Source organism: Peromyscus leucopus, chromosome 16_21, assembly GCF_004664715.2.
Source record: "Peromyscus leucopus breed LL Stock chromosome 16_21, UCI_PerLeu_2.1, whole genome shotgun sequence".
Lineage (NCBI taxonomy): Eukaryota > Metazoa > Chordata > Mammalia > Rodentia > Cricetidae > Peromyscus > Peromyscus leucopus.
Genome location: NC_051084.1, coordinates 26,825,689 through 26,839,543, shown reverse-complemented (window position 1 = coordinate 26,839,543; position 13,855 = coordinate 26,825,689). Strand labels below are relative to the sequence as shown.

General features: G+C 41.5%; 1 protein-coding gene across 1 annotated transcript in view; it reads left to right on the top strand.

Moving 5' to 3' along the window:
• The first annotated feature begins 1,279 nt into the window (after positions 1-1,279).
• The window catches only part of Tmem26 (transmembrane protein 26), a 47,091-nt gene continuing 34,515 nt past the window's right edge, over positions 1,280-13,855 (top strand). Inside the window, exon 1 of the mRNA XM_028877231.2 lies at positions 1,280-1,952. Coding sequence (XP_028733064.1) covers positions 1,738-1,952 — 215 coding nt within the window. The 5' untranslated portion in view covers positions 1,280-1,737. The remainder of the gene's footprint in view (positions 1,953-13,855) is intronic.

The following is a 13,855-nucleotide window of genomic DNA, read 5'->3' as shown; positions in this document are numbered from 1 at the left end:
TTCCACCTCTTTGTAGTATCTGATGTCTTTAATCCCCATGGTCACCTAAATTAAGTCCTGATGCTTTCTAATAAGTCATTCCTGACATTTAAAAACTTTTCTAACACTCTTGCTGATCAGTTCTAGTTTCTATGGAGCGTCTTTCTCCAGGAAACCATAGTAAATCCAATTTATTTGGCTCCAGAGGGATTAGCTTGGTTTTTGCTGAAGCATTTGACAAGCCTCAGGAATGCTGTGGCTCTCTCAACCCTTTCTGATTTTCCTTGTCTCAATCACTAAAGAGCAGTGACTTCCTTGGACCTGGCCGTAATCTCCATGTTCTCCATTGTGCCCGGATGGGTGCTGTATACAGGTCTCTGATAACATCCCTCTAGGCTTTTCTCTCCATGTTACTTGTATGGACAAGAGAGCACTCTTGCTTCACAGTACCGTAACTGTTATTTTCTAAGCTCTCTGTGTCGCCAAACAAAGGGGGAGTTAGCAACACAGAGCTTTGAAGGCCCTAGGTAAATCTGGCAAGATTCCCATGACTTCATTCACTTAATTATTTTTACAACTGTCTCCCAGCTGCATAGTCTTTCAACTTACAAACAACATAACTCTCTTCCACATATATTTCAGTGAGATTTTGAATCTAATTAAAGAAAAAAAAACGTACAAAATAATTAATAAAAGCTTAGGGGGACATCAAACAAGGAAATAAAATTTATGCGGGACTTCGGAGCCATGACTTCAGTTCCCTCTCTGGCTCTGATGCTTGGAGTTGAACTCATGGATCTTCATCACAAGGGTTCTAGATTACAAACCTCCACCTCAAATACTCATAGTGTTCAAGGCCCTCCCTCCCTCCTCCCCACTCCCTCCCACTATATTCCCCCCCCCCCATACTAGGTGAGTACTCTAAGACTAAGCTAAAGCTGCAAACTTCCTTTACTTTTTTTCGAGTTATGGTTTCACACTGTAGCCCAGGCTGGCTTGGGATTCTCAGCAATCCTCCTGCCTCTACCTCCTGGAGTCTCGGAGCCACCGGTTAAGGGTTAAGAATAAGTCTGCCAGGGCTGCCCGTGCACTGAATGAGATGCTGCGAAAGGCCAGCCAGTCTGACTGCCTCTGGTCCCTGGAAGTTTCAATTCTTCAAACTGGGCAAAAACTTCAGTTCTAAAACTGCTTGGACAGCAGATTTTTTGGTTCTCCTGAGTCCCAGCTTCGCGAGCCACCACGAGGGCTAATTGTGTGCTCCACTGAACGTGGGAAAGACCAAGAGAACACTTGGGTAGGAAAGCGGAGAGAGCCTGTGCTGTGCCGCTTCCCCCTTCCAGCCCTGCGGCGGCACCTTGACCATCTGCTTACGTGGAGGGGGGCATTCCTGTCCACTCCCTGGTGACCTGGGGAGTGGGGAAGAGGGCAGGGATGGAGGCTAGCCCGGAGCATCTACAGGAAGATGGGCAGCGCTGCAGAATAACACCCAGGGGAGCCTGGGTGGTGCAGCCTCAGATGCCTGCAGAGCCCAGCAATCAGGGGAAGCTGGCTTTGGACTCCGTCTTTGAAGAGTTCTCTGGAAGTTGGAGGGGGCGGGGCGAGCAGGGCTCTCCTGTCCTACCGGAGTCCCGCGCGGGAGTGTGAGGAGGAACTCGGCCTGCAGACGCAGTCCCAGTGCTGTCCAGCTGCTGTCCCGCTCTTGAGCAGGGGTGGGCACAGGGTGCTGCCCACGGGGGTCGGCAGGGCGCAGGCGCCGGGATGGCAGAACAACGTACGGGCAGGATGGAGGGGCTGGTTTTGCTCAAGGCCCTGCTCACCAGGCTGCTGTTCGTCCTGCACTCCCTGGTCGCGGTCTGGCGAGTGACCTGGGTGAAGAATGAGCGCCTTTACTGGCTGCTGGCCCTGCTTAACCTCTTGCTGGTCCTGGAGACCGTGCTCACCCTCAAGTTCAAGCGCGGCAGAGGCTACAAATGGTGAGTGTCCTGGAAAGGGAGGGTGCAGAGGGTCCTGGGCTTTGTTCATCATGGTCCTAGCAGGTGGCACCGAAGCCCTTGTTCCCCCGCAGTGTGTGGTTTCCTCGCGGGCTTTCGGATCGGCTTGGTTCTCCGTTTGCCAGCACGTGAGATGCGGGTGCGTCTTTTGGGCAAGCTAGTGGTACCTTGGGCCCCAGTGCAGCGCTGGGAAGGCTCGAGTCTGGATGTGTGCATTTGACTGAGCCAGCTGAAACTGTCTTCACTAGAGGAGTGGAGCTGATCCCTGGCTGCACTGCTTTCTAAGTTGTGAGACCGACCCGGGACCAGTCCAGGATGTATGTGCTTGCAAAAGTGGAGATGCCTTGCAGAGCTGAGCGCTTCCAAGCTTCCACTGCCCAGTGGCTCTCCCCGCACCCACCTTTGGTTTCAACCTCTTCCTGTCTTACCAGCCCTCAGTACGCCTGTGGTTTTAGCCACTTCCAATTCCTTCAAACCCCAAACGTCCCTGGCTCTCCAGTGTGAAACCAGTTTCAGGTGCCTGGGTTTGGTGGCTTGGGAGCTTGGCAGCCTACCTCACCAGGCATGGTTTGCGCTAGCAATACTGGAAGAGGGACCAACAGTGGTTTAGTCTTAACCTCAGCATGGGAACTCAGGGTTCCGCTGGTGGCTGTATTTCCTCCTATAGACTGAATGCAAGTGAAAAGATTGCCTGGCCATTTGCAGAAAGCACTCCCAGCCCCTGACCCTTACCTTCTAGGGCAGTTCCACCTCAGCCTTCTCCAAGCGAGGCCTTTTTCCTCAAGAAAGGAGGCAGTGGCATTAGTTCATGTATTAATTGCATGCAGTTTGCTGTTGAATTAGCTGTCACATTCAGAGACAGAAGTGCTTCCGCGGCAGAGCGCAGAAAGGTGGCATATTTCAATAGTCACTGTGGAAGAAAATGGGCTGCCTTTGAAGATGATGGGAACATGACTGAAAACCTCTGCTTTTGAAAAATGTCCTCAATTATTAATGCTCAAGTCCTTGGAGGGCTCAGGATAGCTAACAGCAATGGTAGGCATGTTACCTTCCACCCCCCTTCCCACCAACAGTTTCTTAAGCATGAGGCTTTTGTGGTCATTTCTAATCTGACTTCTTGGTATCACAAAGACAAATGCTATTCACTTCCTAAAAGAAGACTCATAAGGGGGAGAAACCTTACATTCACCTGCGTATCCTTTAATAGATACATTTGAGATATTTTTTGTCTTTATTTCCCTCTTAGTTGTAATACACTAGAGTACACAAATCTTTCATTGAAGGAGGAAGTCTGAGGTCAAAATCTGTCCAGCGTGAGGTAGTCCTGACACCAACCATGAGCGCTTCTGGGACAAATGTAGATCTCAGAAAGCAGCCAGCTAAGCAAAATCTGAACTAACCTCTTCCTCCCCAAGAGTTGGCCAGAGCCATTGTGTCTGTGTGGAAATACCATAGCTGGTGGAATATTAGCCTTTTGTGTGTATTGCTGATTCAGGCTGTCATAGCACTTACAACAAAGAAGGGAAAAATAATCTGGACGAAATGTACATGAGTCAGTGAGTCAGATTAATGGGTGACTGGAGCCATGCTAGTATTTAAGGTGTAGGAGGCAGAATTGGGCTTAAAAATAGGATGGATCATGGGCATTCCTTCTTACTTACTGTGTGACCTCAAGGGAGTTACTTAGTGTCTCCAAGCTTCAATTTCAGATCTGCAAATATGTATTTCATAGGTTGTTGGAGAATTATGTGAATTTGTATATATTGATAATTAATGAATAATAAGAGGCTTTCTTTATATCCTGATCATTTCATTTCTTTCATATTATAATATTCTATACTAAAATATCAACTAGACACATTTTATTCTTACGTGAGTCTAATAAACCATTAGTTTAGTGTGTTAAAAACAAGGGAAAAAAACCCTCTGTTTCGAACTATAGACCTGTACTGTGTGTTGTGTATTATATCACTGGTTCAAGAAAAAGTTGGCTGGCTTGATATCCCAACTAATATTTGAAAGTAAACGGGGGGGGGGGGGAGTTGATGCATTTGGCTGATTGCAGAAATTCAGGGACAAATGAGTGTTTGCAAAGTGGTGCAAAAGATCTGCTCCTAGCTCTACTCCATCCCCAGGCTATACTTGGCTGTTACAGAACATAAGCTGTAAGCCAGTTTGCAAAGATGGTCATTTGCACTGTAGATAAAAATCACAAGCTAGTAAGGGAAAAGTGAAATAATGGACTGCGAAAAATACAAATGAAATTATCCTTGAAATAGCATGATGACAATGAGAAAGGTTTTGATTTGGGGGCCTATTTCATTCTAAGTTGGAGTTTTCTGAGAAAAAAAAAAACACGGCATAATCATTTTCTGTTTGACAGTGTTAAGAACCATTTTCTATCCCAAATTACTAGCTGATAGAATCAGAGAGAAAAAAAACAAACAAATGCTACAGTAATATCTATGCTAGCAATATACAATGAAATCTGACACATAGTATCTATATGGGAAAATGGTAATTTTATAGAGGTGTGTGTGTAGATTCACATGAACTGAGGTAGATAAATAGGTGGGTAAGTTTTTGAACCATGGGTCTTCTTTCTATTTTACAATCTGCCCATAGAACCAAAAGTATCTGTGTGTAAAGAAATGAGCAAAACCACAAACTCTCCAACATACTGGTGGAAAATAACTGAAAAATCCGGATTTATATCAAAGGACCAGTGAGAAAATTGTGGTTTATACGTACTGATACTATTGAAAAGGTTGAGATACATTTTTAACCATTGTAGTAGAGGGCTCTCCATTGTGTATCTTCAGGACACAGAAGTTACAGACTTCTTTGTTATGGTTCATTTGTTACAAGGATGCACTGGAAGGAGAATTACACATTTTCCAATTGGAACACTTGTTATACCCATCAAAGAAGAAGAAAAAGAAGTGGGTGAATAAGAACAATTACAGAAGAGAAGGAAGATTAGGAAGAGAAGGAGGGGGGGGAGAAGAAATTACCATTGAACTCAATGTTCTTTTGATTTTTTTTTTTCAATTATCTGGAAAACAATCCAACTGATCTACGGATTGTCATTTAGGTAAAGTCAAAGCACACAAGACAGTGTTTTAATTGCTTTCCAGCCAACAGTGCTAGGTAGGAGGAGGCCATCTCAGCAGTGGAAGTTCTCCCACATTAAAAGATCAGTAAAATCCAGTAGATTCCAGTAGAAATCCCTTTGTAATGACTATCACATCCGTGAACTTCCTTTGGACTATTCCAGGCTAATTTGAATATTATTCCTTTTGTTAAGATTTAAACCTGGACCCTGAAAAATTAAACGAAGGATGGAACAAATCCCAGTACTATAAAGGACAGTGGGGATTCAGTTTCTCGATGTAGCAAGCATGCACATGTCCCCAAGGACATCTTCCCAGCCCTTTGGAAGGGAAATGTGGAACTAGATGCTGAGCTCAGCTGCCCAGGGACAAGGAGCATTACAGCATCCTGAGGAACGTGCCAGCTGGAATAGTTAGCGTTGGAATCCTATAGAAGCCAGAGGGCGGACCCACCAGTGACACACCCATAAGGAATGCCACGGGAGCTTGCTTTTCATTCTCCCAGTGTTCACATTACCTGGATCTTCATTTGTGTTTCTCCAAGATGGAAATTGGCATCACTTAGCTTAATTGTTTCTTGATTTTTATTTTCAGTTGTCTGGGCAAAGATCCAATGGATCTGTGAATTATCATTTAGGTAAAATCAAATACAAGACAATATTACAATTGCTTCCCAGCAATACTCCTCAGGGGATAGAAAGATTTCCCAAGTTTGTGACAAGTTTGAGGCTTGCTTGCTTGGAAGGAGGTAGTATCTGAGAATTAAAAAAGAAAGAAATTCCAAATAGAGTTCACTGGCAAAAGCACAGAATTTTAAATACAGATCTTTCTTCATCAGAATATTAATAATGCAAAGGATTTTGTTTTGTGAGCTTTTGAGATAGTAGATAACGGCCTCTGTCACCTCTCCTTTCTGTTTCCTTTATGTTTGATTATGCAAAAGCTATTTTTGCTTTTGTTTTGTTTTCTACACAGTCCTATGTACTCCTGGTAGCCTTTAGCCTGTGGCATTCTTTCTTCCTCCCGGATGTTGTGATTATAGATATATGCCACTAAACCAGGTTTGACAGTTACTTGTATGGTAAGTAACAACACTATTATGCAAGGTACTATGGCCTGACAAAAGTAACAGGAAACAACAACAACAAAAAAAACCTGAAAAATTTAAATAAAATGTAGCATTTTGATTAAGTGCTCTTAAGTGTGGCATGAGAATCGTTGTGCATCTTTAGCGTTTACAAAATTTCAAGGTCTGCCAGATTCTACACAGGTGGTCCCACGTGACCCAACAACCACTGCAGGTGGGTTTGTTTCCTCTGTGTTCCCCATTTCATAAGGGAAACTGAGGCATGGAGTTGCTAAACCTTTTCACCCAGGCTCACAGAGTTGGAAAGGAGGAGGGAGGGAGTCCCGAAGACTGCAAGCTCCCATCCTTGTCTGCTGCCTGATTTAACATTCCAGAGGAGTCAGGGCCAGTGAGCAAGAGAAGGGAGGAGACGGAACTTTGCAGTGTTTGAGCTGCAACCAGAGAAAAGGGTGAGACTTGCATCTGGAGGGGGGAATGCAAAACCCAGCTGGGAGGAAGGACACGCCCAGCTGGCAGAGCATGGAGCCTTGAGCTTCATCCTTCATTCAAGCACAATGGCTGCCAACACTCATTAGATGTAGCAGATATGCAAATGTGGAAAATATGGAAATAAATAGGAGTAAACTCCTTCCCTAAGTCACCTCACTGTTTTTGAATGAAGGGATGAGAAAATCGCTAAAGAAATGCGTAATTAATAAACCAACGAGCTAACATAGCAAGTGAAGAAATGATTGATAGAAACAATGGGCACCTGTGTGGTGTGGATTACAGAGTGAGAAATAGGCAGGTTCTGCTTGGTAGCTAGAGGGGTAGTTGGACTAGGTTTCCGAAGCCAAATGGTCTGTATCCATTACTTTCCTGTTGCTTTAAAGAAACACCATGACCAAGACAACTTGCAGAAGAGTCTACTTTGTCTTCTGACCCCAGATGGTTAGTCTACAACATTGGGGAGCATGGCAGCAGACCACAGGCTTGCTGGCAGGAGCAGAAAGCTGGGAGCTCACATCCTGACCCACAAAGGCCAATCAGAGAGAGTAAACTGGAAAGGGTACAAGACTGCAAGACTTTTCATCTTAAAGCCTACCCTCAGTGACATACTTCCTTCGGCAGGGACACACCTCTTAAACTTCCCCAAACAGCTGCATTGAATGCTGGAGAGCAAGTATTCAAATGCCTCAGGCTGTGGGAGATGTTTCTCATTCAAGCTCATATTAGAATCATCCGGGGAGAAGAAATAATTAAAAGGGGATCATCTTTATGTGCCATAGATACTAATGACACATCTCTCAAATGTGAGTCATTTTACTGTTATGTTCCTTTAACAAAATAAAAGTGTTTTGTTTTCCCCTTGGCCTATCTAGTCTCAGGTTCTTGGCCACCTGAGCAGTCAGGCATGGGTTCTGTGGTAGGTTGAAAATAATTGCCCCCCCCCCATCTCATATGGAGTGGCACCGTTAGGAGGTGTGGATTTGTTGAAATGGGTATTGCCTTGTTGGAGGAAGTGTGTCACTGTGGGGGCGGGCTATAATTTTTCCTATGCTCAGGACACTGCAGGGTGTCTCAGTTGACTTCCAGCTGCCAGCAATATGTAGGACTCTAAGCTACTACAATAGTACCACCATGTCTGCCTGCATGCCACCATGTTCCCCATCATGATAATAATGGACTGAACCTCTGAAACTGTAAGTGAGCCACCTCAATTAAACATTTTCTTTATGAGTTGTTGTGGTCATGATGTCACCTCACAGCAATAGAAATAGAAACTAAGACAGTTTCCATCTCATGGAGTGGGCCTTAACTCCAATCAGATAATGTTCATTTTCAATCCCACTAATCTTCAAGATCCCAGACAGGATGAAATAGAGACCTTTGAATGGAGACCCAGTGACTTCCATGTGGCCAACTTATGCCATGGAAGTTCTTTCAGAAAGTAGGCTATGCTCTGCCTAATCTCAATCTAACTTACTGTTCATATGTCCTGAATGCTTTCTGGATTTTTAGGTTTTTTTTTTTTTTTTTTTTTTTTTTTTTTTTTTTGTTGTTGTTGTTGTTGTTCTTTTTTTTTTTTTTAAGTGAAATTTCCACTGTGAAGCAGGTTTTCCAGGCCTGTCTGCAGTGAATCAATGTGTATCCCGAGTCTCATAACATTATCTTCTGCATTCTCTATTTCTTTTGGTGTGCTTGCAGGGGTATGTGTGCTGTACCCTGAGACTCAGTCTCAGGCTAAAAAGATGAATTAAGATTACAGTGATTTTGGAAACACACATGGAATACCCCCGTCCAGTGGCTTTGTTTTATGTCATTCATGTCGAGGCTCAATCCTGGTCTTCCCTTATAGTACTTCTGTGATGGACTGTCAAGGTAAAGTTAGTGTTCTCTCCTTTTATTCATGATGGACTGGGGACAGATACAATAATTACACTTGAATTAGAGTAGGGTATCTAGAAATTGAAGCACTGGCCGATGTCCAAACTTTGTCCATGATTATATACAACTGATAACTTTTAGAGCTGAAATCAAGGTGACTGACATCTTTTGATTTATTTTTCTTGTCTTAGAGCAAAACAAAGAAAAAAATCAATGTGGGTAGCTCAAATACATCAGCACAAAAATATTCCTATTTTTACATTTTCTGTGTTTCTCCTCACAGCAGTAACATTATTATGTACATAGAACTGGAACAAATGTGAACTGTTTAACTTTTTTTCTGGCAGTGAAGAATTCACATTTACGTCAAGGCTGAGCTCTTTGTGTGGGTACCCCACATCTTTATAGATTCTTCTGAAGTATTAGTATCAGGAGACTGAAGCCCCAGGTGCATCAACTATGATGTTATGGAAAACCAGTGTATTTTTTCTTTTAAAAGTCATAATGTATGTACCATACGAAGTTCTTGTTTAAAGGTCACATAGAAATGATATTTAAGATACAGGAAATTGCTCATGGAGAGTGGCAGGGTGGGTACTGGCATGGTTCCTTTTTCTGAATGTAAACTTATTACCCACGTGTGTGTGTGTGTGTGTGTGTGTGTGTGTAGCTTATATATTTATATATAACATATGTGTATGTATACACATTACAGAAGGGTATTATATTTTAATTGTGGTTTATATGTTGGGCCTAACGCAGGCAGACAATGTGTAATTATATTTGAGTAAAGATTAGTTATTCTTAAGAGAATGAAATCCCTCTTCTAACTCGGACTACTAGTCCTGGTTGGATTATTTGCAATCCCTTCCCTCTGCTTTCTATTTTCCTAGATATCCTTCTGTCTTATACAATATTTTGCTTCACCTAGATTAGCCAGCTGATAACTTGGCTGTGTTATTCTTGGGCAGTCTCTGGTAATAGTGATGAGGTTGATGAGGTTGATGAGGTTGTTGAAGAGGTGATAATGGAGGTGATAACAGTCACTAGTCATAGAACACTGAGGATATTCTAAACTTTTTATACGGCCATATATCTTTTGTCATCCTCAAACGACATTATAAATGCAGTTTCCTGTTTTAGTGCCCTCTTAGTCTAACTCTACTTATTCATGGCAAGGTGACTTGCGCAAGGTCACAGACGGTCACAATAAGCCAAGATCTCCATTTCCTTGTCTCCTCTTGCTGTCAGGAGTAGGATGTTTCCCATAAGGCAGAAAAGTTCATGCTACACACATGGCTCACACATTCATGTGCAAGCAGATGTTCTTGTAAAAACTAAGTGGGTTATAAAGAAAAAAAAAATGAGGCAAGAGAAATTCTAGATGGCTTCTGTTTGGATCTACAAGCAAAGACCCAACCTTGTCTACAGAAAAGAATACACACATATTATTATCTTTATGGAGAGTGAAATAAATTGCAGTATTACATAAGTAACATTTATAATATATTTTATGTTACCAGAGATCAAAAAAATCCATATAATCGTGGCTGACTTAATTTCACTTATGCATTATTAAGCTAACATTTATTCTCGATAAATAAACATTCCTCATAGAAGACGTTGTTGAAGAAATATAAGGTCTGTACAGCAAAGTGACATGTGAAGAAAAAAAGGAATTTCCAGCTAATTATGTCCCAGAGTACAGGAAGGCTGGCGGGTCAAGATGCAATGGCAAAGTCAGCTGTTGTCCGAGGGAGAAGAAGGGACACAACGACACAGGCTGAGGAACTGTCACGATGGTCCTGTCATCAGAAGGAAGAGCTGAGACTTAGTGACACACGTTGAGGAACTGTCCTGACAGGGACCCTCAAGGTTTTTCTCAGAGCCATTTCATGTAGAACGATGTCATGAGTTCCTCTGCTCAGAAATATTTCATGTTAAGAACTATACATGGGTCCCCAAATCCATCCATATTTTTCCCCATCACCGATTTGGTTGTGAGGCAAGATCCTGAAGTTCAAGTGCCAGCGCTCTGATTGTAATAAAGCTGGCCTTGTTTCAAATACCCTCTGGGGAATTTTGAGTTTGGGTGCAGTATGGAGAGTACAAGTTCCCCTTTTCACTTACATCATAATTCTGGAGTATGATTTTTATTTTAAAAATTATTAACAAAGAAATCAATAATTAAGAATTTTAACATTTACCTCCAAAATGGCCTCTCTTGATAAAACCTATGTGTGAACAGATCTCAAGGAATCTAAATTACAATGAATGATTTTATTGCAATGCGTAGTCTAAATCCTTTCAAAAATTTCTTTTTTTTTTTCTCTCTTGCCAGTGTCTGTCTAGTGTAGACTTATATGGGATAAATTAAAAAAGAATCTATCATCTGATTGACAGTCATGAAAATATGCCCAATCTATTTCTTTGGGGAGTCTCGTGAGCTTATGGACACTCAGTAATGGCTTCCCTTGCCTGTCCAAGGCACGTGTAAAGAGATCTGGGAGTAGGGGTAGAGGAGAAGGTAGTTTACTGTAAAACATAGAGGATGATTGCTGGGGTCAAAACAGTGACTTCCCAGGAGTTCAGAGGCCATAGTCCTGCAAAAGAACTGGGTTCATTGCGAGACACTACAGAGAGGCAGGTAAAGTACCAAGATGTTGACAACCATAAATCCCTTGACGCTCATGGACATTCCTTGCTGAGGAGCCAACATGGAAGTCACACAGTCTCAAATCCACCCAGAGAAACCATCCCACTGATGAAGACACCAAGAAATCCTTAAATCAGAACTCAGGGCCTCCAAAAAAAAAGATGACTTGGCATAGTTTCTTAGTTTCCAAGAAAACAATGTTTCCAGAAATCATACTGACCATACTTAAGGGACTTTAACAACAAATTTTAGAATTCGAGTGTATGATTCTTGCAACTCTATTCTGTTTTGTAGGGTGTCAAATACTAAGAAGTGAAATAGAAATTAAATCTATATTCACATAGAAGTAACTTTTGACTGTTATTTTTTGCTTCATTTAAATATTACCCCATGTTCACATTTATATACATCATTGGAAAGCCAGAAAAAAAAAGGAAAATGAACGTAACAAGTGATATTATGGTTAATTTCCCTCTACATGTGTGTATATAATGTTATGTGTCTAGAAATGAATGGGTGTTACATTTTCAATAAGAACAATAATTGTCATTTTTAGAAAGAGCAAAATTGAATCCTAATTCTAGACTAATGCTGAATTGAAATAAATAAAATCCACCCCAGCACTAAAGTGCTAAATGTCATGACATAATCATTTTATGAAAAGCATTATAATTTGTTGAAATGACTACTTTGTATGATAAATAGCATTTTAGTTTTAGTACAAAATGAAAGGAAAAATTCAGTAAGCACATCTTTTGAAGAACTCAGAGCTAAGCTGGATGTAGTGGTGCTCGCCAATAGTCCCAATACCAGCAAGATGGAGGATAAAGAACTCCAAATTCAAAGTCAGCTGTCTGAGCTGACTGAGACCCTGCCTTAAAAGATAAAAATAAAACAGGAAGTGTGAGAGCTCAGAGTAGTGTCCAGAAAGACATAGATGCTCATATAGTCAAGAATTAAAAACCAAGTAACTTAATTTATTAATAAACAAACAATTACATTAGTCTCCATATGAAAAACCTATGAGGTATTCCTTTGGAGAGAATTGGTATGCAGGAAAGAATTGTAAAAGAAATTTAATTTAGAAAACACATCCAAGCAAAATAATTTGGTCTTAAAATAGCAGCACCTGGCAACTTTAATTTTCTGACAATAATTGAAATCGTAATGCATTTGAGTTTCTCCAAGAAGCTAGCTCATTGGTGGTAGGCTATCGTCTGTTTCGTACAAATTTCCCACTTGGATGTGTCACACTTATTGCCCAGCAGTATACTGTGTGGCACTTTGTATAAGTGTCCAGAAACCTAACTCATTTGACTTCTGAGCTGGTTAGGTCCTCTTGTGGCATTAGTCATCAAGCAAGTTGCTTGGAACCTAATGATTCCCAAAGCCATCAAGACCAAAACAAAAAAACAAAAAACAAACAAACAAACAAAAAAACCAACAAAAACTATCATCTGAAAGCTCCTAAGAAATATCATGTGACTTGATTAATTACACAGCCAAACATGGGAAAAGGTTCAATTTATTAATTTTAAAATCCAAACTCTCCTTGGTCCTGAAACTGAATAGTATTGATGACACTAAATTGAGAATCCTACAAACCTGGGACAGAAGGATGGCTCAGTGGGTAAAGACACTTGCTGCCAAGTCCTAGGACTGGAGTTCAATCCCCAGAACTCACACGGTCGGGGAAGACATCAACTCCATAAAGTTATTCTCTGACCTGCATGCATGGATTGTATCATGTGTGCATGCAACACACATAGAACAAATAAATTATAATAGCATTTTAAAGGGTACTCCAGTCCTTCAAACTAATACAACATAGCTATCTTCTCAGGGTGAGACCCTGAACTTTCACAAGAGCAGAAAACAACATTAGTTTCACTCAATAAAATTTCTAATAAAATTGATGTGTGGTTTAATTTCAAGAAGATATTTCTAATCAAACCAGGGTCTTTATTAAATCACTAAGTGTTTGTAGGTACCCCACATATGCCAGGCACTCTGAAGGAGCAGAGGGTGTTGTTTAATTAGGAACAGACTGTAAAAATTGCATGTACACTAAACTTTAGGATTACTTGGGGGGAAATGCATAAGTAAATGATATCTAACACATGCACACACACACTAACACACATACATAATTATAAATTTTGAAAGCATAGGGAGAAAACACGTGAAAGGAAAGCCTGAGACTTGAGTGACATGTAAAAGTTTTCTAAGGGAGTCCCTACACCCTACATTATTGACATGAACCAGCAGAAGGAAACAATCAGGCTGCATTGGGGGAGAGAGAATTCCAGAGAGGCAGACGCATACATGAAGGTCTGAGTCAGGAAGGCGATCTATCATCTCTAGCATTGGAAGAATCCTGCAGCAGCTTGGCGAGGAAGAAAAGTAACACAGCCCAGAGGCATTCAGGGCCCAGAGTGGGCCGCATCTTAGAACCTAAAACAAGCGAGTGGCCCACACACTTCTGCACTCTGCAAAGGTCGTATGTGAAGCCAGCAGTTGTGATGTTCTCAGCTTTGCTAACAGCATCCTCTGATTCAAGCAGTTTTAAATAGGTTTAGTTGTGAGGATCATGGTTTAAAAACAGGATTGATCTTAGGATATCTGAAAAAAAAAAACCACTCTACTAAAATGAACTAAATAA